The sequence below is a fragment of the Necator americanus genome, chromosome III (assembly GCF_031761385.1).
Source record: "Necator americanus strain Aroian chromosome III, whole genome shotgun sequence".
Taxonomy (NCBI): Eukaryota; Metazoa; Nematoda; class Chromadorea; order Rhabditida; family Ancylostomatidae; genus Necator; species Necator americanus.
In genome coordinates, this window is record NC_087373.1 from 24,232,687 (window position 1) to 24,259,629 (window position 26,943).

At 40.3% G+C, this 26,943-nt stretch overlaps 2 protein-coding genes across 6 annotated transcripts; one reads left to right on the forward strand and one right to left on the reverse strand.

Annotated features, from left to right (window-relative positions):
- Window positions 1-347: 347 nt before the first annotated feature.
- RB195_010744 (uncharacterized protein) lies at window positions 348-26,703 on the reverse strand (the record flags this gene model as incomplete). 4 transcript variants are annotated; one of them, XM_064191877.1, is made up of 41 exons in its annotated part: window positions 348-523; window positions 3,487-3,630; window positions 3,692-3,760; window positions 3,819-3,992; window positions 4,118-4,213; window positions 4,470-4,644; window positions 4,711-4,863; window positions 5,208-5,366; window positions 5,736-5,814; window positions 5,898-6,073; window positions 6,128-6,291; window positions 6,367-6,542; window positions 6,598-6,695; window positions 6,748-6,842; window positions 6,994-7,072; window positions 7,151-7,186; window positions 7,249-7,377; window positions 7,562-7,667; window positions 8,308-8,422; window positions 8,486-8,574; window positions 9,328-9,444; window positions 12,137-12,241; window positions 12,303-12,441; window positions 12,706-12,841; window positions 12,896-12,970; window positions 13,184-13,285; window positions 13,339-13,481; window positions 13,548-13,704; window positions 13,765-13,880; window positions 22,256-22,378; window positions 22,503-22,592; window positions 22,662-22,839; window positions 23,292-23,364; window positions 23,421-23,563; window positions 24,372-24,401; window positions 24,476-24,536; window positions 24,608-24,704; window positions 25,177-25,327; window positions 25,961-26,046; window positions 26,105-26,225; window positions 26,635-26,703. In XM_064191877.1, 41 exons carry the CDS (start codon window positions 26,701-26,703, stop codon window positions 348-350), a joined length of 4,800 nt encoding a protein of 1,599 aa, XP_064049458.1. The 4 variants fall into 4 exon arrangements, with proteins under 4 accessions (XP_064049458.1, XP_064049459.1, XP_064049461.1 ...); XM_064191875.1 differs by lacking the exons at window positions 22,256-22,378; window positions 22,503-22,592; window positions 22,662-22,839; ... (7 more) ...; window positions 26,105-26,225; window positions 26,635-26,703 and adding an exon at window positions 14,132-14,162; XM_064191878.1 differs by lacking the exons at window positions 348-523; window positions 3,487-3,630; window positions 3,692-3,760; ... (24 more) ...; window positions 13,548-13,704; window positions 13,765-13,880 and having other exon boundaries at window positions 22,245-22,378.
- Window positions 17,312-21,573, forward strand: RB195_010745 (uncharacterized protein; the record flags this gene model as incomplete). Of its 2 annotated transcripts, none has more annotated exons than XM_064191879.1 (8): window positions 17,312-17,497; window positions 17,553-17,637; window positions 17,700-17,829; window positions 17,998-18,121; window positions 18,707-18,779; window positions 18,854-18,964; window positions 21,267-21,412; window positions 21,472-21,573. In XM_064191879.1, the coding sequence occupies 8 exons, from the start codon at window positions 17,312-17,314 to the stop codon at window positions 21,571-21,573; spliced, it is 957 nt and encodes a 318-aa protein (XP_064049460.1). The 2 variants fall into 2 exon arrangements, with proteins under 2 accessions (XP_064049460.1, XP_013296594.2); XM_013441140.2 differs by having other exon boundaries at window positions 17,715-17,829.
- Window positions 26,704-26,943: the final 240 nt, after the last annotated feature.

The following is a 26,943-nucleotide window of genomic DNA, read 5'->3' on the forward strand; positions in this document are numbered from 1 at the left end:
TACTGAATAGAACAGCTCACGAGAAAAAAAAAAGAAAAAAGATAGAAAAAACCGAAGAGACGAATGAGATCGTATCCACCAAAAGTGAATGAGTTATCCAATGAACAAACATGAAGACAAATTGATGAACCCTCATACAAAACATCTACTAAAAGGACGATGGCAAAAAATCACCGCGCAGGAGAAAAAGAAGTTAAATAAATGTTGTGCCAGCACAACCAAGTTTTTGAAACAAGACGGTAAACAATCATAAATAATTTATTCATCACAGATAGATTCGTTACTGAAAGTATACACATTGAACAATTAACACCCGTTTCGTAACCATGAAAGATGTAAAGAGGTTTCTAAGACAGTGATCCCCAGTTTGGTCCCGAGCGAATCTTCACAGGCAAGGGAACTTTGAACTCAGGAAACACGTTCTCCAGACAGTTGCGCAGCCAACGTTTCACGTTTTGCTCTTCTTCTGCCGCACATTCAACGATGATTTCATCGTGGATCGTAAGCACTATCCGTGTAGCTCCTGCAAGAGTAGTACTGTACGATGGGCGATAAGGGATTGAGATTCAGCGTGAGCGCACGACTATAAAATTCGTTGATTGTAGAACTTGCTTAAAGGCAGCGTATCACGGTTTTGAAATGGTGTGGAATCTACAACGAAAGCGTTAAAAAAACGGCGTGGGAACCGCTCTGGTTTCTAGTCTCTACGTACACGTTCCAGTCTCCTCTGCCGCCTATTCATTGGTTTCACTTGAATAGGCTTGTGAGCAGGCCTTATTAATCCTCCATCGTTCGCTCGTAGACGCGTTAGAAAAGACTTCAGTTGCAACACGCGTGCAAAAGTGGCGTGCTGCAACTGAAGTCGTCGTTAAAAACGACGTTTTCTGTTTTTACGACGATTAGGAAAAAATAAGCGGAACCAGGCTGGGTTCCGCAATCTACTACTACTCTACGCTTGCGCAGTGGGTTCCTCATGACGTTGAAATCGTGATACGCTGCCTTTGAAAGAAAACGATACAGAGAGACATAGAAAACTAAATGTGAATATCTTCTCAATCCTCGAAATATTACTAGATGACAGCAATTCTTTTTTCTTTTTTTTAAATTTTTCCTAGTCGTCATGATGTAAAGAGTTGCCTTCTTTATACACTCCCTAGCTATGAACCTCAAGCATTGTTTCGCAGACGGTTATCTGGTAGGTTCCCATTACAAATTCTCTGTCGATAGTGAAAACCATCCCCAGCCAATCAAGCTTCCAAAGACTGAAACCTCGGGAAAAACGGTGAGTTCGGGTTGTAGATTGCGCGAACAGGTTTGACTCCGATCACCCTTCCCTGACCGCGTTCTAAGGTACCTCGTAGGAACAAAGGTGGTTCTCACGCTGTTTTTTTTAGGACGATTAGAGTGAATTGAGAGTGCGCCATCCTCATATCCGTGTTTCAAAACCCCAACTCTACCTTTTTCTTTTTCCCGACCACGTCAGGTACGTGATACGCTGCATTTAATCTATCTAGCAAATTTATCTGAAAGGACAAAAACATTGACTTCATACGCTAGCTGGTCCCATGAGGTTTTACCTAAGCCGTACTGATTCTGAATTGAATCTGAGCGCCCTGACGTATTCCAAAAGGATTGATAACGCCTAGCACTTTATTATTAATCTTTCTCCTTTTAGCGAGATACGTAGATATAGGTCGCTGGCTTAATCTTCGTCTCATATGTCTTATATGCGTCTTATACGCTGACGCACAGAGTTATGAACAAGTTATGCGCAGGATTTATGTTATCATAATTCATTTTAGTTTTTTTTCCAGTTAGTTTTCTTCTCTCAAAAGCTAGTTGAGAAAAGTTGAGGAAAATGCTAAATTTCTCTGCTTTTTCTCGACTAGCTTTCAAAAAAAAACCCGAAGGATCCCTGCGAAAGATATTTTATCCCTTTTATAGCGCAAATCTTCCTTCACGGAAAGCGGCCACCTATGTATTCCTCCGTCTCTTCTCTAATCCGTTATTCGTATTTATTTCAACCTACTAAAATCCGACCAGTCCAGCAGTAATTTCCAATCAGACCCTGATTCTAATCGCTAAAAAAGTCTCTAAATAACACCTGTATGTGAGGTACAGTGCTCTAAATACGATCTAAGAAAAACTGCCGGTGAAATGTTCGTCTGAGTATTTTTTTTTCGTTTTGAAAAAATCAAGATTCTGGCAGAGATCGAACTACTCAGTGTCTGTAATCACTGTCAGTGAGGGGAATTGTCTGTAGGAAGGAGAGGAAATGCTTTTAGAATGTGATCTGCTTCCGTATTAGTTGTTTCCTCTAATTTGCAAAAATGGAAAAATTCCGGCGAGGATTGAACTCTCAATCGTTTGTAATCACTGTCAAAAGAATATCAGAATATCGTTACCAGAATTGTTTTTTCCCAACTACACGCTTGACCCTGCCCACCCGACCAAAAAAGCGCGACTACCAAAAAGACGCGAGTAGCGCTGTTGTCAAAGGATCAAAGAAAAATTGTAATCTGCGACCTTTCAAATTCACACTTCCACTGACTACAGTATCTGATATCCTTGCATATCTGAAACACGCCACGTCAAACACATAGATGTAGTGTTACAAAAGCTGGTAAGAGTTCCTCTTCAGGCGGTACAGTCACCTGTCGATCTATCGAAAACGGAGATGTTAGAAAGCCATATGTCGTCATAACGTATTGTTGAGAAGGTACACCTTTCTTTTCCTTTTGACTTCTTGCAAAACGATGTTTTCGATATTTTCGCGAATTTTAACGTATATCTTATTTGTAGTCACATTTTTGCAAAAATCTCCAGTAGAAATGACTTGCGGCTCAATATATAACGCAACAGTAACATCAATAACCATAGATCCCTGCGTCTTGGTGATGACAACAGTGATACCTTTTGTTTGTTTTCGAAAACAAGAGGTCGCATCTACAACGCATTGTTACTTCGTGAGTAAGTCACTGATTCACCCTCATAGGAGCCAAGTGCTTAGCGTTGATCGATCCTTCTGGGAAGGTCGAATGCGTTCGACTCAAATTCGGAATCGTAGACGTTTACGAACGCGTATGCGCTCTGAACTGCGATTACTAAGCGAGTATTTGTCAATCAGCGTCCTTACCTTCTTATACTAATTTGCTGTCATTTTATTGACCTCGGAGGGATGGAAGACTTGGGCGCTTTCGAACTGCAGAATTGTACAAACGTTGGAGGACCTCCTATCACCACGCGACACTTGCCACCATTTATGAGTAAATATCAAGTAAACCCCAAATCTTAGACGTTTCGTTACCGAAGGCTGTTTGACTGTGATTAAGTGCTACAAGCAATCTTCGACTTGCTTTTCGCGAGTAATCATGATTTGCTACTTCAATTTCCTCAAAGAATACTTGGCCCCAATATGTGAAATTGCGTAAATGAGACAGACATGTCATCAGGATTTTCGAGATAGTTCAATGCAGTCGTCCCCACCTTGTTTTGTTTCGTCAAGCCTTACTAGTGCTTTCTTGAAAATCTCACTAGCCGTTCCCTGTATCGTATAATTGATGCTTTGACGATCGTCTCTAGCCACATCCTCTTGCCGGCCTCGAGCACTGCAGGCCACCCGTCGCCGACCTATAAAACGTGAGCATCCTTTGCGGATAACAAACCCATCGAATTATGAGAAAATCTACACCTAAGAAAGTTGAGACAAATCCAGTAGTGACAGCTTTTTCCTTCGTGCTGTTGATGTAAGTGCGCACTTCTAGAGAATAAGATTTTGATATGTGAGGTGTAGAAAAAAGAAAAAGCGAATGACTGACTAGGAAATGACTTGAAGAAACTTTGCATCAGTTCGTTCCCCTCTTCCACAGTTTTCTTAATACTTTCAGAGAGTGTTTTGCAGCCCATTCCATAGATGATTCCATAACAGAGTTTCTTCACCGTATCGCGTGAAACTTGCCATTTCGTTGATAATTCCGCAAAAATATCGCGACCTGATCTGAATCATTTAAGGGGAGAAAGAACGAAAGCGGAAAAATAAGCAAAGGAAAGTGGATAAACCAATTCAGAGTTTCAGTCATCAGCTCTAATGCTGACATAACCATTAACTAAGGCTCACCACTGCTAAGATGTGTGATTAGAGAAGAATCTCCACTGAGCTGAGCAAGAACACGCAGTTCAAGTTGGCTATAGTCTGCGTTCACCAAAACACAACCTGGAATGAACATTTCCTTTAATTTCACATCAAATCATGCAAATGTCGTCGAGATTATGATGTTTATCAAAATTAAAGCACAGCCATTCTCTGACTATAACTTGCAAGAAGCTCATCTGAGTTTTCTGGAACTGTACTTCGAGTGAAGACAGCTTCGAACCACTCAAGTGAGTCCGAAATTGGAATAGCTCATGAGACCAGGGGCCTTTAATTCTGATAAGATAATTCTTCATAGATTTCGAATTACTGGTCCCACCTTCTTGTGCTCTGAAGAGATGTCGCAGACCAATCCCGTCTATCAACGTGTCCTTCGGTGTAGTCTGCAAGTTCGGTTCCATACACAGTATTCGCCCAGTGGAGGTGTACATATCACATCGCGACCGCACAAATCCATCGCCACAGACGCACCGTTGAAGAGGTACAATGCATTGCTATTAATAGGTGTTCTAACTGTTACAATGAGTAGGAAACACATTTAAAAGATGCAATTTGCCTACTCCTATTGCATGTCTGAGACGTCGGTATAGGAGGATGTTGTCAACAATCGGATGTTGCATCCTCATCTGTTCTAATACAGATTTGCCTGTAGACATATGCTTTTTGGACGTCTTTCCACCAGGATACGACAAGTTCAGACGAGAGAAAAGCACCTTAAAAATATTTTAAAGGTATAAGAATGAAAAGAAAAGTAAGAGAGAGCTGTGGTAGCGGGAAGAATTTTTCTTGGCTACGTCTCCCCAAGAAAATTGCTCTGAATTAATTTATTCTGCTGGAAGAATTTCGAAAAATCATCAGTCGTCCTATTTTGTCACGTTCAGCAGTGGTAATAGATCTCTCCTCCAAAAATCAGAAACTAGAGTAGCCGGCGGCTATGCTGCATGTTTGCAAACTTTTGAACGTTGTCGGCAAATCTATACCATTGAACAGTTATAGGCCAAAAACAATGACTATCGTAATTGTGTACTGTGGTTTTTTTTGCACATTGCATGTTTACCTCGGCAACTTGAGAAGGACTATCAAGATTAAAGCTACGACCAGCCAACTCGAAACACTCCCGTTCGAGATGCTCCGTCTTTTTCTTCAATTTCTGTACCAACGACGAGCACAGACCAACATCGAAGAAAAAACCACCGAGACATATGTTGTTGACAATCTAGAACAAAAAAAAAACTTGAAATAAAACGAAAACAAGAAAAACGTCGCGAAGAAAAGAGGAAATAAAGTGAAGCACGGCAATGTATACATGCGGATAACGCTAATCAACTGTAAGTAATCAAAATTATCCCGTGCATATACTAGAACCAACGTGAAACGACTGAGCCTCTCAAGGCCATTCTTTGTGTCGCTTCAACGCTTCAAGCCACTGTTGACGGAAACTTGACTACATTCTAATAACAATAATAAAAAAGAACGTGGAGATACTACGATTAGTTTTCAGCTTAGCAAGCTTCAAAAAGGCTACTAAAACAAATTTTCGGGAGAAAGGAAGAGAAAAAAGAGGAGAGTTCAACTGAAACTACACCTGCATAGAACGCGATTCCAGCCATAAACTCTCAGCAGAAGAACGGTTAACCACAAGAGGTGAAAGATGCTCTATTAACCTACAGTAATGCAATGAGCATCAAGTGATACAAAGAAGGCTGAATAGGATGAAATGAAATCATAGCCGATATTAACGAACGACCTTGGAGCTAGGTAAGACTGTACAGCAGCAGATATCCGAGGATTCATTCGAAGCAGTCGCCCCACATCAAAATCCCATCTAAATTTAGCGACAATTTCACGGATTGCCAGCGGTCGCTCACCAGCTCGCAAATGTGAGAGGAACGCCGTGTAACAAACGCAGAGCGGCTGCGAAATCTGAAGTTCTTCATCAATCAGACTCCATTCGTTAAGCCGAGAGAAACAGAAAACCTTCAGTTTCAGAGCATTCCATACTAGACAGCAGTCTCTTAGTGCATCGATCAACGATACTTCGCAGGATTTCAATATGGACGCGACACAGGAAATCCGTTCCTCCAATGCGATTGACTGTGAAGGAGTAAATGATGGGCACAATGCTTCTTCCGTTTCGTTACCTTTAAAAATGGAATATACTATTAGACGGTAAAACACAAATAATAAAAAAAAGACAAATAGTAAAATAAAATCACCTGGGAAATACTCTTCGCTAAGAGGGATATAATGAGGTGCACCCTCAGATGTGCAGAAAGAGATCCCATGCACAACGTTCTGTTCAGCAGAATCATGACGCTTTGTGGCTAAAGCCACGCCGACTTTGGTCCACAACGAGCTGCGTTGGATGAAGTAGTTCCAAGCAGATTCACTTCTACAAGAAGCAGTAATGTTTTTCCTCTTGCGAGTTGCATTCAAACTTCATTCACCTGCAAACATCATTTATCTCCAATTCCGTGGCTGCAGTGGAAACTCTATCAAGGCGCGACGCTTTTCCTAAAGGACTGGCACAAGAGGGAGAATTAGCCTGCAACAGAATTCACGGAGTTTTAAAGGAAGAAGAACAAAAAAAGACGTACAACTGCGGTCTCTCTGGTTCTCTTACTAGAAGGATGTTGTTCGAAAGAATACGAAGAAGGTGTGTTCTTTCGTTCACCCAATATTCCACGGTTTGCTAAAAAAAAATCTCTTCATTCATTTCCTTGAAAGCTGTTTAAAATAATCATAGAGCAGGATAAAGTAACAAATAAAGAAGCAAGCGGAGATACTGGACATTAAAAAGGCCAAAGGAAAAAAGAGTGATTTTGATATCCACAAAAACGTACTCAAAGGAGAACACCCTGCCATGGATCTGTAGCCAGAATCGGCAGAAGTACGTACGTATCCGTCCAAGCACGTAGCTGGCTTGAAGTGAACTATTATTAAACGAATAAGTACTGCTTAATATTGACTGAAAAGGTTGAAAGCACAAAAAAATCTCACAAATGAATCCGGAAGATCATAGGCAGAATTTGGTTCCTGGAAAAATCATATTTGAACTATGCGCGGGAAAAAATGCAACCTTCTCGTTTTCAACAAACCTGATTTTCTTTGTCGCAGATCATAGAAACTTTCAGAAGACTGCTTTCTAAATCATCGACTTCTTCGAACTGTTCCTCTTTGTTCGCTGCTGATAGTCTACGAGATGACAAGTTGTCGTCAATTGTAAGCTGAATGAAAAAAAAAATCTGTGTGGAAAAACTCCACCACATACTATACTCTTAAGCTATAGAAACCAAAGACAACCACCCGCTTTATTGCAGTTAACATAAGATTACTTACTAAAACAAATATGAAAAAGACCTTTGAAAGGAAAAAAAATCTTTTTGTAATCAAGATAAGAAACCCTCATACCTCTTCCATGCTTTCACTGAACAGATCAACGCTATTCTCCTCCAGAATGCTATCAGTGAGTTCAGCTTTGTCAGAAATGCTGTTCTCAGTCTCTTGTGCAACCGATCTGCAGAGTACTCCATTTAGCTTATTGGCAAATCATTAAAATTCGATTTTCTAAAGGTACGGAAAAAAGGGCTTTTCGGGATTGTGAGATAGTATAATAATCAACATAATGATAATTTTTCTTTCAATTTCCTAACGTAAAATTGAATTAAATGAAAAGAAGTGGAGGTGGTCAAATATTTCATCGATTAAAAACCAGAGTGCTCAGATAAGGTGTACAAGAAAGTCAGTACTGATCCTGGATAATCAACCCCTTGAAGCTACATAATATTTCAATAAATTGATCAGTTTTAACTTACATTTTGAGTGTAACTGAAAAGCTGATTTCGATATCGTTAGACGCGAAAAAAGTGTAAGAGCACAGTTTAAACCCTGAGATTAGTCCTAACTGATCTAACTAACTAATCCAAAATGAAATTCTACAACTCCGATGGAATCGAGTAAATCTGTTTGATTATGCAAAAAGTTGGACATAATAAGGGAAGATGTTGAGTTTAGGTTCAATTGAACCTTTGTTTCTTAAAAACTGGCTTTCTCCTGTAGAAACTCGACACAATCATCATTTTAAGAAAGGACAACCCCATACTTAGTCCACTCACTGCGAGCGATAATACAATTAGAGAAATTTAAAGTAGGCTTACCTCCAAGTTATCTCCGAAACCACAGGAGATAAAGCTTTGTTAGTTGGGTCTTCCGGAACGTTAGAAGCAGTAAGTTTTTCACTCTCATCCACCAAAGAAACAGCGGATCGCCTTTCTGGACAATTATAAAAGTTATGCGCCCATGAAAAAAAACAAATGTAGAGCTTAAAATAGTTGCCTATACTAGAGTCATCCTCTTGTGGACTGGAAAGAGTACGCACGCTTTGTGACAGCTGGTTCACACAGTCCACATTGAGTCCGAGGGAGCTGAAATGGAACAGGTGAACATATTCGAAAAGAAACTGCGCACATTAGGAACAAAATCAGGAGAAATGTTCGCTGTTTGGTGGTTTACGGTCGCTGTTTGAGTGTGGAGCTTAGAATGCACGCATCAGAACGAAAATGTGAACCACTCTCTGGAAATCCAGGAACGAGTGGCGTCAGGAACAACACAAAGTTCAATCCACAACAGTTCGACAAAACAACCCTCTACACCCGTATGAGAAGTGAAAGTATTAACATGAATTAGAGCGCATACAGTGGATACCAGCACTAGCACACGCACAAAGAGTTGTTTCGTCACATGAATTGATCAGTTCTGTGGCCCTGTCACTATTTCTCGTACGAGCGTTGAGGGTTGCTTTGTCGAATGAACTGAACCTTGTGTTGTTTTCGATTCCTTGATTTGTAGAAGCTTTTCCTCTTTGCGACCATATCTGCAAACTATGTTCCGAACCCATTCCATTACAGGATGGAATCCAACATCGGAAAATTTCACAAGCACTGTCTTTGACTCTCTAACGACAGCGAGGCTCAACGGTAAAATGAGCATTTCTTGGTCACGTGAGACAATGCTGATCAGCATACTTTTCAATTTTGTTTCAAAGTTTTTTTTTTTGCACTCAACTAGTTTAGTATCATTTATTGCCATTATTTGTTTGTCCAAATATAGCTCGTAGGAGTTGATTGGACCCAGGTAAACGAAAAAAGCGCGCAGTCGTCAGTGGGTTAAGAACTTACCGGAGATGTTCTTTGACCGAGTTCGATGCACGTTCCTTCACTAACTCAGCGGCCTCCTCCAGTCGCATACGTGCCTCACCAAAGAGCCATTCATTCAATCCGTCGGCAGAATTGTCACTGAGGAAAAGAAAATTATTCAAATCAGTTTAATGCCACCTTGTTATTCCATAATCATTATGCAACCTATTAATTGTCATTTCAGGAAGAGCAAGCTGTTCCCTTGTTCACAGTTACGCAACTCTTCTACAACACCATCATCGTATGTGACCTTATAGCCAATTACAGTATCTATAGCAATTACGGACGGGCACTGAACACCATTCAGATACTGTAATTGACACGCGCAACAATGCCTCCATATTGCAGCAAACAACGAACAAAACATTAAGGTAACACTGAATATCATCTGTCACTACGAATAACATCCGAGTCGTAGTTGATACATGATCACACTTGATGGATGCTGTGCGAGGAGACTTCATGTAAACATCGGTTATTAAACCCTCAGCAGGAGATAGAATGGATCCTTTTTTCTTCTTCATTTCATTCAGCCGTTCCACCCACACTCTTCGTGTAGTTTGTTAGCTCCATGTTGGCTATTTTTCAGAAAAACTAGTGACTCTGCCGTGTGCGGTCAAGGATAAGTGGTGAATCATGGAAACGCTGAGGTATGTATTGTGAGGTTCGAATAAACACGTTTATTGGGTTGATATATTGGAGCTCTCAGTTTCCTTCGTAATTAGATAAAAATTGAGAATAAGTTACTTCTTTACTCTGGTACATATCGACTTAGCAACCATTCGAATGATTTGAATTTGTAGTTCAAAACAGTCGAATCAGATACAAACGCGAGTGCAAATCTTGAAGAGAGGAAAAACCAGATTTCTTCGGATATTTTGAGGGAAATAGGAGGAACTCAGTCCTTTTAAGAAAAAGAGCGAACAGTTTAAGAAAAAAATTAAAGAATTGGAGTTTTACGGAATTTACTTCGCGTAGTACAGAGCATTTGAAAGCACGAGTGAAAATAGCGAATGGTAAGCAACAGGAACAGAAAGAACCATAGTTCCATACTTACAACCACAGTTTTATCTTCATTAAATGTATTCGATCACAAAAAGAAAAGAATATGCGAAAGGGAACGAAGGAAAAGAAAAGGGGGAAAAGCAGTCTATAGGATTATGATTTTTATATAGATTATGTATTTTGAATCATGGATAACACAGTCCAGTCAGCTTGACACGTGTTTTGCAGAGAGGAGAGCGGATTACGTCTTCAACTTTTCACACTTAACTGTCCAATATTCAGCATAAAATGCCTTACGGAGATAAATACGAACATCACAGTAAAACACAAAATTCATCAGAAGAAGTACAAGCCCTCGGAAACACCTAAGTATAACAGTTCCATGAAACAACCAATTTCATGAAGAGCTCAATCCATGAAAAAAGAGTGAAGACATCGATTAACGCTAGAGAATTGGTGATCTTCTGGATTATCTCAATTTTTCTCGGGTGAAAATTTCAAACTTCAAAAAACAAATTCCAGAAAACTGCAGATAAATTGTGCTTACGAATTGTTTCAATGTTGACTAATTTTCCCTGCGGTCAAAACATTTTTGAGACAATATGGTAGACTTTTACATTTCAGTCCCCTTGAAGAAAGAAAGTGAAAAAAGATAGTGAGCGGCCTACTCAGTTAAGCTTCCGCAACGTCTAACATCAATTTTTAAGAACTGCTCAAAAGGAACATGAGGACCCTGGCATGACTCTACCTATTTTTCCGTTCACTCTCGATAGAGTTTAATGCAATACTGAGAAAGATAGGAAGAACAATTAGCGCAATTTGTCTTTCTAGAACTAGAACTATGTAAAGTCTTCATAATGTTCACGAAAATGAGTTTGAGAAACATCTTTTTCTTTACAAGATCAGTTTTTCAATGTGTTCAGCTAATCGTGCTCTCTTTTGGTGGCGAGCTTAGCAGCACATAAATTTCAAGAATTGTAAGAATTCATTTAGTACCACTAGATCTAATTATTTCAAATGATTTTGGGACTTCATTACTATGTAAAGTAGTAGACTTCCAGAGAGCTTAGTAGAATAACTAGCGAATCCTTACCAACACTCGCAAGTAGAAAGTATCGCCATCGCCGTGCTATTATACATAACGCGAGAGCTGTTGTTTCCACTTCCCATTTATTAGCTTTATAGCAGACATACAAAATATTTGAGTACTTATTTAAATAATACATTAAATTAAGTGCATACTCGGGGTGAATTTTGGAGCGAAATGGAACGAAATGAAAATATCCTATTTTTCCTTATTTAAAAAACCGGTCTTCACTAAACTGACCTTCCGGAACTAAAACATAGCTAACCTTGGGAATAATAATAATTAGGAAGAAATTTGACCAAACATCTATGAAACGAATAATGACCCATAAATAAATTAATGCACGGCTGTTGGTAACCTTTTCAAAAGTTTTTCTAATCCATCTCCAATGACAACTTAAAATTTAGGTTCGTTGCGAGTTGTGGCGACCACCACAAAGCCGTTTTGATCGAGTTCTCGGCCTAAATTCGAATGTCTCGTTCATGTACAATTAGGCACGCATACTCACACGATTCACAGCCTCAATTGAGCCAATCACGACCGCTCGTCATCTACAGTAGCCAAACGAGGATGTAGAAGAAAACATGACAAAAATAAGAGTATCGTTCTCTATGTGAAGCGTAATCATGCGGGACGCATCAAGACAACAAACTTTAGCAGAAATCGGTTATTCAAAAGGCAAAGCAGGAAAAAAGATACCTATTAAATGGTACAGCCAATGAAAGGATCTCTGCTATCTTTTTCGTGGTACAGTTAGATAACTGAGCAAACGAAGTGATGCCGTGATCGTGGAAAATCCTGGCTCTAAAACAACCTTTCCTCATTTCAGAAGCAAGCACAGAAGCGTTATCTGAGAAACTACAACCGAGTGGCATCGAGGCCATCGATGGAGACTAATTCAGTCAGCTCTCTACGTACACCAAATGCCAGCCGAGCAGCGAAGCTTCTGAGGAGATCGTGCAAATACGTCCATCCCAGTCGAGAGCAAAATGCAACGACCATAGCTGGAAACAGTGATTCCTCAATGACTTCTCGGGATATCCCTTCAATAGTTAGCATGTATGTGTGCGAACTCCATTCACTATGCATTTACTTGACCATCTTATGGTGCACATCGCCCTACTCTTGCCTAAGGGGGCCAATCAACCATCTAACAGAGGCAATTCGAAGGCACTGGGGACACAGGCCAATTATCAGCCACAGCGAGCTGCAAACGATGTCACGAACTCGTTCATGACTAATAGGCCGAAAATACTGAGGCGGCCTACCAGCATAGGTGGCGCTTTGTTGCTGCAACGTTTGGAGCGTTCCTCTGCTGATTCGGAAGCGGGCTGCAACCTGGTCGATCGGCTTTTCGTTGATGACATCGAAAAGGGCGAGCGCTGAGAAGAATCGGAGGTGAAGCTGAACCAATTTGAATAAATTTATGATTGTAAGGAGTCGGCAAACTCATCTCACCTGATAGTTACGGTCATAGTTGGCAACGCTTGCACCTCGGAGACGTGATAGAAGAAATCCATCATTTGCTCCCACCTGAAATAAGGAGATGAAATTGGGGTGTAAAACGAGGAATTAGTCTATTCCGAGTTTCGAGAAAAAAGGTGGTTTCTCACTGCCTCGAAAAATGAGCTAAACTGCTACCCATCGAGAAAGATAGAAATAGATTTATCTGGACATATGAATTCTAGCCAAGTAAAGTTTGTAATTTCAGACCTCGAGGTGAATGGACTTAGAAAAACTTCTAACCAATTTCGCTACTCTCTTTTCTTCGCTTTTCAATTTCGAGAAGATTGTGAGCAGATGGTTCCAGTCGCATCCTTGCCAAACAGAACTATTCGCTGGTGTAACCTGGTGAAAATATCTCGCACTTTTATGAACAATAATCCGAGAACATGACTTACGAGATACAGCATATGCAGCTCTGTGTCCAAAACAATTGCTTTTGTAGCCTGTAGAAGATCACTGAACACAAACAGAGCTGCATCGGGAGGGAGGGCAGAAACTAGAGTTGCGCGTCCCAGTTGTGTTGGCAACAAAGAAGGAGCTGAAATTTTAGAAAAGGGCAAATATTGGACAATGATAAGAGAAAAATAGCTAACAGGCAGCTCACAGCTTTGATCTTCAGTTTTCTCTTCGTCTACAATTAAGAAACGATTCTTAACCAAATCACATAGAACGTCTTCCGCACTCCTAAGAGGTTTGAATAGCGTAACGCGAGAAATTTCCTCCACTTCTAGCGTGTTCGTTACCAATCCATCACAAATGCACTAAACAGTACTGATGCGCGTTCACTGCCAGGTAACTTCAGCTATGTACATCGGGCATGCCTCAAGCGTCAGCCTTGTGTGATCTCTGGTTATCTGCGAAGAACTGCTCGGCGTGAATCGAATGAGACGGAGCGCTTCTTGAAAATCGCTCTTCTTCACAGCAAGTATACTTTCGCCTAAAATGAACGAGAAAATGAAAAGAAACCAAGAAGTGGATATAAAATTGCAATAATTACAATAAGATAACTTAATAACTACTATATATAACTTTAATAACTAGTATACATTTTATACTATGCTGTTCTGTCAACATTTTGTCTCCTTTATTTCTGTGAATTTCTCGTTTATAATCGTTTTCAGATAATCATGGCAGGTAATTAAAGCAATGTCCAACGAGAACAAATCCTAATCAAACATAATTGCATACATATTTTTAGGTCTGCGGCAAACGCTCCCATGAGTTCCACTCCTGCTTTGCTTTTTTCTCTTTTTTTTCTTTCTTTCTCTTTCTAGTTTGTCGTGTAATAACAAACAATGGGAACAAACATATAGTCTAACAACTAAAAAGAGGACAACGAAATTATACCAGTATATTTATACATATATAACAATACTGAGTTTTGTAATATACATATGCAATTTACTATCTCATTCGTATTATTATTTACTTTAAAAAAAAGGAAAAAAATAACCACAATTTCGTAGAGAACTTATTGGCAATCTTCTAACAGATCCAGTGATCACTGGATTTTTACTTCAAATCCTCAGACAAGTTTCTTTCTCCCTATAGATGTTTCTCTCCATCTTTCTTCCAAGCAATTCTCTTTCTCTCCTCCGCTTCATATGTTGTATGCACAGCCTTGTTTTTGTGATAATTGTTAGCTCTTCTTTTAGCCCAAATTACTTTTTTATCTGTTTACTTTTCCTCGCTTCCCTTTTCTTCATCTTCGCAACCTCTCCTATCTGGGTCTACATCGCTATCTTCGTCCCCTTCTTAGTCTTCCCAGAGAAATCACTTCTATCAATTTCATTTCTTACAAAATCCCATTGTTTTATTCATTGAACTTCTCCCCATTTTTCCATCCTTTCGTAAAAAAAAAGAGATTTTCTCACGTCTACCATATTTTATTTCCGTCCTTGTCCTATCTCCTTCACTCTCTCAACATTCCCACTGCCAAGAAGTCGCAGTGGACAGAAAAAAAACTGGATTTCTTCTTCAGCAGGTATAAAATTGACCAGATATTTACAGAACGTTTCTTCGTAAGAATTGTTGTCACTTAAGAAGGAACATTGAAAAAAAAAACTTCTTAAATAGTTACGAATTTCTTTACAGTATTGGTGAAATGATAGAAAATGCAGAGTAAAAAAAGTTTTATGAAAGTGAAAGATAGAGAAAAATTAGCTTACTGACCTACTGCTGCTCACAACGAATACTCTCTGCAAACTACGCAAGCTTGTCTTTTCCCCAATTTGTCGCACTCCACAAGTTTAACCTGGGATAATTGTTTGGATACTATCTAACACTTTTCCCTAGTGCTTGCTTACTCGCACTCGCATTGAACAATGAACGCGTAACAGTGACAGCATCGGTGCTCGACTCAAAGAGAATGCAGAAAAACTTAAGCGCACTTTTACGGCACTGGATGCATCTGTTTATTCCTAAGTTAGCAAAACAGAGTCCACTGCTGACGTTCAATTTCCAGAAAAATTTGAGAGCTCTGGAAACAAATCGAAAAGGAAATGTATGGGGCTCCACCAAAATTCAGTCGTTTCGTCGTTATCAGCTTAAAGTTTAGAAATAACTGTTATATGTACGTGTTCTCCGTGATTTTCATTTAAACTATAGTTTCTAGAACAGAACCAATCATGTCATTAGAAAGTGGCAGTGTATGTTTATTCGTCACGTTTTGTTAAATAAATACATGTATAAATGTGATAAAGGTGTAGAGAGGATTTGAGAAATTTGAAGATTTTCCTTTGTTGATTCTTGTTCTGCGAGAATTAAGAGAGTAATTTAAAAAAGTACGCAAAAATAAGAATGGTAGAGGTATGGTTTAATATCAATTATCAACTATGCCAAACTTTACCTTTTCTAAAAAGTTTTCCTTTGGAAATTTTTTGCTTATAAAATTTTCAGTTTTTCACGTAGTATCGATAATATATTTAGCATAAGCTGCATCTCGAGTTTGTTCCGCTGTTTTTAAGCCTCCATTGAAATCAGAGGACGAGCAGTAGCCAAGCGCATCCTTCAAGTTGACTTCAATTCTCGGAAATACCGAGAGGTAAAAACGTACCAATGTGGTCGAACAATTATCAACAATTAACAATAACAACATATTCGATCTCTCGGACATGTATGTTAGGAGAAAACCCTCTAGACTACTTTATAACCTTCCCTAATTCATTTAATTCCGAAAAAGTTATGCATCGTCAGTTACACCTGAGGTCAGTGAAGTTAAACAGAACGACCACTTAGCGATCGATCTGCGCCCCTCAGTGTCAGTTTCAGAGTTTCTTTATTAGTTAGTTTCTTCAAAACGACTAGCTGACACGTTTCCTGACAAAAGGAAAAAAAACCAACAGTTACTTTCAAAAGACGCAAAGATGTGAATTAATCCTTTTCGACTTTGATCTTCTGATATTCAACGCGTGCAAATATTCACAAACATATTAATATAAGATCAAGAGACAAGAAATGAGCCGTTTTTTCTAGTTTTCTAGGACGGTAGGATAGCATGTGCATTTTCTTTCAATAGAAATTTGTATGTTGGGGATGAATAGGTGTCCAATAAGCGATTTAAACCTGTACTCATTACATACAGTTAAACACTTCAACAAACAAACAACCAAATTTAACCCAATCAAAAAAGTTAACCTTCAGATTTTTCCTTAATCTTTTGTTTTAGAGGTCTCTACAATGGTCTTATAAAAGATCATTTTTGCACAACGGCAGCAAAATAGAGCTGAACAGTGTTTTTTTTTTTGGTTGGTAGACGCTGAATAGTTAAAGAATAGGCTGCTCATTTGTGTAATTATTAGAATGACACTTTCCTTGACAGTGAATTCCTGAACGTTCACTCATTTCGACGCTCGACAACCTCGTTATATTATAACAAAAGAAATAACACTCTTCGAGAAGTTAAAGAACTTATTCTTTAGCTGTTAGTTCACCCAACTCATCGATAGGTCAATAACAACACTACATTCGATATCCATACGTTCATAAACTTCATAAACTAACGATTCCTCTGCTGAGCGTGGATGCCTCGATCAGAATACCACACATCCACTTCACGCGCGCTTTTATCGGCATTTCAACACATCGTTTGCCATAAACGGGCAATTTGTATAAGATTGAACTTGACCGGAAGCGCGCTTGTTAATTTACGCGAATTGCTATCCGAGTCAAACGTCGCTCTCGTTCCCGCAAATGCGATCTGCTGGTGCTCGCCCGTCCGCCCGCCCCTCTGCACACTCCCTCCGCGCCCGTTCTTCAGCAGCGCCACCCGACTGAAAATTAGCCAATGGCCTTGTTGCCCCGCCCTCCCCTGTCCCTGTTACTACAGTAGCACGCACGTCTTCTCACTCCTTCTACAGGCACTTAATTATGGCAGTCGAAGAGATGCAGCTCTCCAACGGAGTCATGGCTGCAGGGCCCATGGGGGCCATGCAAGGACCTGCTATGGGTCTTGGACCTCAACGAATGAGCTTTGCTATCCATGAGATCCTCGGATTACAAGGGAATGCCTACTTGTCGCATGGATACTGTCCGCAAGGATTTTTTCCTCAGCAGGTGAGCATCACTTTGACCATGTCCATGTCTTTAAATCTAGTGTCTTTTTTTCCAGAGTTTTACTATGGACATTGGTTCATGCGCGTCTTTCGAAAGACCGCTTTGCGGATCAGAACAACTTGTTGCGGGTACACATTCAGGTAAAACTGAGAAAGTTTTCAGGAGAATGGATGCAGCAGGTACATTGATCTTTTAAATGAAGCGCAACAGCTTCCAGGAAATCCAATGAATTACAATATGCCGGTCTCAGCTTCACAGTCAGTACCCATGGATGAAGGTAACAATCAACAGAGTAGTGGCGGGAAAAGTAAACGCAAAAAACGAAGACATAGGTGAGCACATTGATATCTCCAAGATATCAGTGAAGAAGTTAAGTAGAGTTGCAACAGAAAGAAAAGAATATATGGATATGATGCATGATTTATTCTTTTAAAATTCTATAAATTAATAGAAATTTCTAACGAATAAATTGTATTGCAAAGACGCTATGAAGTTTATAGGACGATCTTTACGCAATATCAAATCGACGAATTAGAGAAAGCATTCCAAGAGGCGCACTATCCAGACGTATACGCTCGAGAAGTCCTGGCAGTGAAAACGGAACTACCCGAAGATCGAATACAGGTTGGTTCAAGTCTGTGATGTCGTTGACTGTTTGACATCGTCTGCAGAATACATCTCGCTTGTTCATCTTCGCACTTCGCGCTTTAACCATCTAATTATGTAGCTCTCACTTGTGTAAAATAAAATCCTAGACACGAAGCTTTGAATGATTGATAATATCATCCGTGCTGCTTGATTCCTCCTCCACTAGTGTCGCTTTTCACACTCGAACTTCCTGATTTCATTTCCTAAACGACGGCACAATGGCCAATCAGTGGGCAATAGCCGGCCAATACATTCGCACCGACATTCTCTTTAGCTGCTAAACCAATTTGGCGCCCGTTATCAGGCGAAATAGCTGCGTACGGTTGTGCTGAAGCGCCAACTCAAATGTTCATACGTTGATGAACATGGGATAATTAGCTTAAAAGCTAATTTCACTTCAAGAGAGGGCTTCGTAGAAAATTGCTGCACAAAAGTGGTTAAGTGGTAGCCAAATTAGCCCAATGTCCCTGGAGAGTGGAGAAATGTCAAGGAAAACACTGGAAGGAACAGCTAGTCAGACATGAACATTAACTGCTTCTGCAGAAAATCGACTAATTTTAGGTGTGGTTCCAGAATAGAAGAGCAAAATGGAGGAAAACTGAAAAGACATGGGGAAAGAGCACTATAATGGCAGGTGAGCGAGAATACGGTTAAGAGTAGGATGCAGAATGTGCGTTGTTTAATTTGAGAAATGATTCATGGTTCCAGAATACGGCCTTTATGGCGCTATGGTGCGACATTCGCTGCCACTTCCTGAAACGATCACAAAAACTGCTGAAGCCGCTGATCCTCAACAAAGCGCTGCCCCTTGGTTACTCGGTCAGTTACGGATACTATCACCCTCAGATACTGTACTTTTTATCGGCAGTTCTCAACAAGAAAAGAAGTTTCCGTCTCGTTTTGTTCTTCTTGTTACGTTTCGTAAGGTCTTCGAGAGAAATCCTTTAAAATCTAAACAGAATAGTGGTGTAGAGCATAAAAAAAAGTCGTCATAAGCATCTGTTAGGAATAGTTCGCAAAGCAATGGCTCTGGCTGGTCTCAAATTTCCCGACATTTGCTAAATTAGGGAGATGCTCTTTTCGCGACGCACTGGAGTCAATCCCTCTTTTGAGAGAGGGAAAACAACAACATTTTACACAGAGAACACAAGGTTGTTCTCGCGTAAATCATTCACTCTTACTGAAATTACTAAACGTTCAGCAGTGAAACGCAGTTAAGAAGCATTGAAAGATTTTTCTCGAATTAGCTACAGGAAAGAAATCTATGAATTTTTTCGCTTCCTCTGGGATCGCTTAGGGGACAGTGAACTGGTAGATTAGGAACTTTATTAGTACAAAGTAGATGTAGAACGGCATTGAAGTATTCTGGGTAACCTGGGTATTCTCTTAAGTAGCCTCGATGCACCTGGTATATTATGCTGTAAGCTGCAGGCGAACAGTCGCAATCAAAGTTTCCCAGCCGAGAAACATAAATCATCTACGCTTACAGCATTAAGACTTATTTTAAGTAACCATCCGCAAACTTATGTTTTAATGAATTCTATCCTAGATCTAGGTGACCCGATTACATCAGAACACGCTCTTGCAAAGAATAATCCTTCGCACTACTGTATCAGTCGAATTCACTGCACCTACGTCTCTTTTCTACTTTAACAGACATTTGTATGAAGTCTTCCATGATAGAATAAAATATATTCCCTAGGAATACAATGCTCCACCTGCTAAGCACTACTTACAAACAACTTTCATTTTAAAGCACAAATAGAACCAGATCCCATGGAATTTACAGATGCGCTCCCTTAGTGCCTCAAAAACAATGAAAGCCAAGCTACCGTAATTCTTCAGCGATCGGGGCAGTTCCCATGATTCTCGAATGTGTTTCCAATTACCAGCAATTAAGGGCAAGAGGGAGAACCGGGAGGCGAGCGCCTGGTGTTTGCTGTGACGCGCTGGCTGATTTCGACCCGTTTACGCCATCGCTCATAGCAGCATCGCACTTATCTAATTACAAGCAGCAATAGGTTAGAAGGCCCGGACAGCCATCTTCCACAACGCAAATACTGTACTTGCGTATGTGTGAGCAATATGAAAATTCTGACCTTGGGTGGAGCTTCGTAAACATTAGATGAATCCAGCAATCTTCGGAGACTGACAGCTATATACTGCTAATCCTGCCTATTATAACGCTTATCTTTAGTGAAGATGCACTAATCACAGAACTTCCGTACACTCCATTAGAACTCTTCTATCCGCCCCATTGAATAGAAGAAAAGATCATTGCAAATTTGGGACCTCGAGAACTTTCAAAAGCAAATGTTCGTCAGCATCACAAGAAAATAGTCTCAAGTCTGGGAAATCTTAGAAATCTAGAAGAGAAACGAATTAGATTCTTACCTGTAATTATACTGCAGAGTATATAGGATACCGATAAATACTTGTAGAACCCCGAATAGTGTGAATAAGTACACATTTGCACAAAAAATAAAAGTATTTTTGAGGATTTCACATAAACCAATTGAACATTTCAGTTCACATACTTGATCCATGTACCATGAGGAAGTACATGTATCGAATGAGCATGTGAATTGAAATAAAATATTCTTTTTCTTAGAATATCACTTTGAAAAGCAACGAGCCATAAAAGGGACAGCTGAGGTTCAGTGAGGGCGTAAACGGTTTTACTGATAAACGCTTAGAGAATCACTAGTTGAGTTTGCTTTTGTCTTTTCCTGTACATTACATATTGTGCATATTCTTCCCTTTTTGCAGAATTTCTCAAAATCTGATAAGAAATGACATATTCATTAACATAAATGCAACTCGAATGCTTACCAAATGGGCTCAAAAAGGGATGTTTGATTATTCACTTAATTCATATGCTAGTGATGATAAATTTGGCTCAGAACCACAACACAACAGCGCAGTTCTGTAATCGGCGATATAACAGTAATGACCTTCGAGGAGTCTAAGAGCAAAATTAGGTATTGTCCTAACAACCGTCTCGATAATTACGATCATGTCAATTGTTAAACGTCCCTAAATTACAACTAAATACATGCGAATCATGCTATACATCTTCTTCTCCTATTCACTTAATTGGTATTTCGGTGTTATAATTAAGGTATGCACAAGAAGAGCATGGAGGCAGCCGCTCATCTTGAGCAAGTGGAGAAGTCCAGTGACATTAGTGAGAGCGACAGCGAGGATGGTCCATCGAGTCGAAGTTCAATCAACGCGAATGTGAGGCCTCAGTACCACGAGGAGAAGGTAAGTGTCTATAATGTACGCAAGCCTAAGCGTTCACTGATCTCACGTCACCACTGCAGCTCACCGTCCAACTCGGCCACCAACGACCGCTAATGGACCATTATATGCATAACCATGGAGTTTTCGTCCTGCCCAACCACGCGAAGCTTTACGAGCAATGATACTCATTCTTCGATACTATACCACACTATACTAAGAGTGTAGTTATGTCTATAAACGGTATGACTGTAATGCATGAAGGCCTTGTATACAAACGAGTACGGTAGCTGCAATTATCTCAAGTGATGCTATGAGGGTGTCAAGACGGCACCAAAAACGCATCTTAATTGTGCGGACAAACGAAGCCGGCTACTGACCGAGAATCTACTAAAGCAGCCGTCGATAATAAAGCGAAACCATTTCAGCCAGCTCATTGTATTGCACCAGAGCCAAAAACAAGATAAGATAATAAAGATGACATAAATAAATGATATAGGCAAATAAATGTGGGAACTATTTTCGTTGGCAGAAGATCACAACCGGACACGACCAAATGCCAATAGTAGATCGAACCCAAAAACAAGTCCAGGGCCCGACAGGTGTAGCCCTCTTGATGGGCTATGCCGCAAGGCAACATTTCGTTTTAAATCAAACCCATTACATGAATTTGATTTAACTTTCAAGAAATATATATCCAATTCTACAAGCAAGAACTGCACCCCAAAAATATTGTTGAAGAACTGCAGAAATTCTAACTGCAGCTAAGAAGTTTGTGCACACTGTTTCAACTGAAAAAACAGATACGTATTTTCGCATTAGGATTGCATGTACATATTTAGTTCCAATTAGTAATTCATTGGAAACCTATTTCCACTTGTCCTAGACGTCCGGCTCGTCCACTCATCTGCTTGTACGTAGTAGCATTGATCGCAGCAGGACCACGGACTTGACTTTTGATGACGACCCTACCAGCAGGCAGGTTAACGCCTAGAATTTAAGTTACTGGTCGACAACATATATAAGTCGGTGCGTAATTCCGCAATGTTAGCCCTAGTCGGGAAAATTTCTATCGCAAACAAATAAAAAGTAACGCGGATGTTGGAGTGCCAACCTGATGAAAGAGTGCTTGTGGCCACGAGAACCATAATGGTGCCATCGCGAAATCCTTGCTCTATGCACTCTCTTTCCTCGGAGGTTAAGCCTTAAAAAGACCAATTGATATTGTACTCAGCCAACGTTTTACCCAAAAGTAGTTCAACAGTTTTTTAACCTGCATGATGGAATGCAACTCCTCTTGGAAGCGTTTTTAAAAGTACAGCATCAACGGTACCAGTCGCTTTTTGTATGTTTGATTGAATGGCAGAAAGAGCTGAGCGGTCCACCCGAGAAGCAATGACATGGTTTGATCGATAGATCCCGTCCAAAATTTTCGCCAAATCAAGAGCTATCTGAACAGAAATTTTCGAATAAAGATTTTATTGAACCAAAATCTAAAGTTCCTCAGAACCGTAGTGCTTGTGCTTAACAAACCACTTATCGCAATGACGGTGTCAGACAGCCAAAGGTAAAAAAATGCACAAACACATTAGAATGAGAAAGCAGCGGAAGACACAATAGTAATCCTGTGCTCATCCTGGTTAGATAAGCCATAACCGCACAAACAGCGGGCAACAGATATTCGGCTCCAAACGTGTTCAGCCAGATGACAGCGATAAGTCTGCTCTCTTTCTCTGCTTGACAACCATACATTCCCTCCTCACTGTGCCCTACGCCAGTTGAAATCGCATTGCCCTCACCCAGTTGAACACATTCAGCTCATATTACGTTTAAAAAAAATAAAAAATGAACACAAAACACAAATTTGTAACAAAACGAAGACGGTCAACAGAAAAGTTCAAACCTTTTCTACATCAGCCTTAGATGAGCTAAACACCAGAACAAGCTTCCTTAGAAAAATTCCTTCGGCTGCCAAACTGAAAATGGGTAGAGAAAAAACAAAAAAGTTTTCGGGGAGAATCATATAACCCACCCAAGAACACATTCCGGATCTTCTAATGTCCGAAACCGCCTTGGCACATCCCTGATGATGTGGCCACTACTCAGGTCGCTGATGTGGCCCTCACAACAAATACGCTCATGCAGCTGTACAGGACGAAATTGTGTTTCGAATACCTAGAAACGGCAAACATAGGTGATTAGAGATGAACACTTCACAGATAAAAAGTGAATGCTTCGTGCGACTGAAAGGACTACGCTACTATTGCATAGATATAGTCTGGAACTAGATGCGGTCGCACAATCGGTTGCGCTTGAAGCGGTGCAATGGAGGGTAGCAGTTAGGATCGAACGGGATTTTTGCTAGCACCACTCATGGCTGAAGTTCGCGATGGCCCCATCCCGATCTTTCCGCTACTTCTACTGGGCTACTTTGAGCACAGCCGCTCACGCATTGTACCGGGCATCAGCTCCTTCTGATCCGACTATAAAAAAGATAAAATGTCTGGCGTTGATCAATCCGCTTGAGATGCGCCGCCACGTTCACTTCAATTCAGAATCGTTTGAGGTTTACGGACGGGTAAGTGGCTTATACAATGACTTGCGGGGGCTAGTCGATGTGTCAAGTCAGTGTTTTTATCCTCCCAGACAAGTCTGGTACCAATTTATCCAACCCGAAGGGATGAAAAGCTTGGTGAGCACTAGAGCGGATTCGAACCTCCGATCGGCCGTGCAGGAAGCGGGAACTCTAACCGCTACACCACACCCGCCCGATCCGACTATATCACAAGCTCTAAAATTTAAAAAAAAAGTAGAGTGCCGCTTTTCGCTTCCATTCCTGTTTGGAAGTGACGGATGCCCGCGTTACTATCCCAGTCAAAGAGAGAGAGAGAGAGAGAGAGAGAGAGAGAGAGAGACAGAGAGAGAGAGGAGAGAGAGAGTCACCCTCTTTCAGCTTCACTGATCTCACTTGTAGTTACAATACTACGTAATCCGAAGATGCTGTAGTTGGGATCTGAAAAAATCTGAGGCTTTCATAAAGAGTCAAAGAATTATAAAACATATCTTGGCTTTCAGCCAATCGCCGACTTGAATCAAATTTTCTAGCGTCGCACTCATTCCTATCACTCGAATCTTACTTGAAGAATTGCTAAACACGTAAGTGTAAATATACTTGGTAGAAAGAACTGATAATGATAGTAAGTAGAAGGCCACACAAACCGCGAATTCCACAAATTTATCTTACTGCAAAGAGATTCCAGCACAATACCACGGGAAGAGTCAAAGATCATGTGAAGTTCATCAACCACGATGAGACCTGAAAATGGTCAGATTACTACGAGCCTTACAGCACTGAAGTTTACCCTTAGACAGTTCACCGACCGCATATTTTCCATCGAAATACCTTTACTACAGTTTCAAATATTCAAAGCCATTTCAACTACATTCTCTCATCACCAAATTTGGAAATGACTTTCGAAAATGTTGAAAAAAGTCTTTTTTCGTTTATTTGTTTTCTCGCAGCGGCAAATGACAATTACATAGCACTGTGCAGTTGTGTAAGCAGGCGCGCTCAAAGCGGCGCGACGGAGACAGCGGTTGAAGTCGAGTTGGGACCATCGCGAGTTGCAGCGATAGTGCAGCTAACAATGGTTTCACCGCGATCCTAACCGCTACGCGTCACCGCGCCGTTTCGAGCGCAGCCACTTACACATCTGCACCGTGCTTCGTTTCCTTCTGACCGTATTATATATAGCGTGTACTTTAGAAAAGGCTAAAGAAAAATTTACCAATTTCATTTATTAGACCATCAAGTATTGCATGATTCAGGAGACTGTTCGCTTTTTCCGTGGTACATATGGCAGCAGTCCACTCCCTTGACGGGGCGGATTGAGGACCAACAAAAGCTGCCATCTGTATGTCGACGCGTCGCCATGCACGCTGCAGAAGGCTGTCATTATCGTTACCTGGCAGATATGAACAGAAATTTCGATCATCATCATCGATCGCAGAGAATTAGAATTTTTCAATCGTGTTAAAGTTTCATTTGTAAGACGGCAAAAAGTCCTTCCTCACTTTCGAATTCAACTGATCATCCGAGATAGTTTCACTGTGAGAAAAAAAAACACGAGTAACTGTAAGTCTGGGAAATTGCAATGAAAATGTAAAGAAAAAGAAAGAAAGAAAGAGAACTGAAAGTAAAGATAGAGAGAGTAGGCTGGTTAGCAATGGAACAGCAACAGTTAACACAAACAAGCGAGGAGCAAACACCGAAAACTTAAACAACTAAGGACGAGTCAAGCTACACCAACATACCAGAATCATCGAAGAAACGCCATCTTCCACTAGCTGCGCCCTGAGGATTCATTTGGAAAAGAGGGGAAATCATTACAAGAACTGGTAAGAAAAACCACTTTAAAAATGAAAATTAAAATTTTAAGCCCTCGAAATTTTAAACTTTATGTCTCCGGAGCATCAGGTAAGATAATATTTTGTTGATTTGAATTAGTGGTGGGTATTTGATAAAATATCTTCAAAAGCAAGAATATACTCACAACAGTACAAAGTATGTACCTGAAGAAATCGCAACTTTTCCTTCGCAACTGAAATATACGGTAACAGAAACAACACCCTTTTGCCTGTGAGCGCCACCCGCAGAGCTACAAAGATACGACTTAGATAGATCAAGAGGTTGGTAGAGAAATGGGTAGGATGTACCAATAAGTTCTGCGACAAGACTTTTGCCAGCACTAGTTGGAGCACAGTACACAATATTGTCATCGCTTTCTTCGGCCCAATCTAAGACTTCGGTTTGCCAATCGAACAAACAGTTTATGCCCTAAGATGATTACATGAAAAGAACAGCAGCAGAATTCGAGGAGTGAAGTGTAATAAAGACATCATTGGGAAAATTTCCGATGTTGGTTCACCTCCAGTGGTGAACGAAGGGAAAACGCAGAAAAAAAAACAATCAAAAATCCATACTGATCAGCAAAAAGCGAGTCTTTGCATCTGTACAAGTGATGAGAAAATGGATCTCATCGCTCATATAGCTGCAAACAGTTGCATCAAGCATTTTATTGATAAGTTTGATGGTCTTCCTCCATATTCTATAGATGCTGCTTCGTATTTTTGCTGTGCAAAAATACGAAGCAAAAAAGTAACTACTACTAGAAAGAACATGACACTGAAAATCCTTTCAAACACCTCGCTTATAAAAAGAAAGGAGCGTCGGCCCTCAGACCCACCTTCTCCGAGTAAGTCGAGATAATTTCAGGAGGGGTCCATATCGGAAATGGATGTCCTGAACCACTCATCACAAGTGAGACTCTTCTAGGAAAAAGACTTTATATACAGAAGTTTCCAGCGACATTTACACACAGAAATATAATGTGAGAGCACTGACAAGGTTAAGATTAGGATGTAGAAATGTTTTTAATATTATTATCACGCGATGAAACTGCACATCTTCCCATTCGAGAGCAAATAACCGTATTAAAATGGGACTACTATGGATTGTTTTACTACGAGAAGAGATCGATAGGATCAAAGCTTGA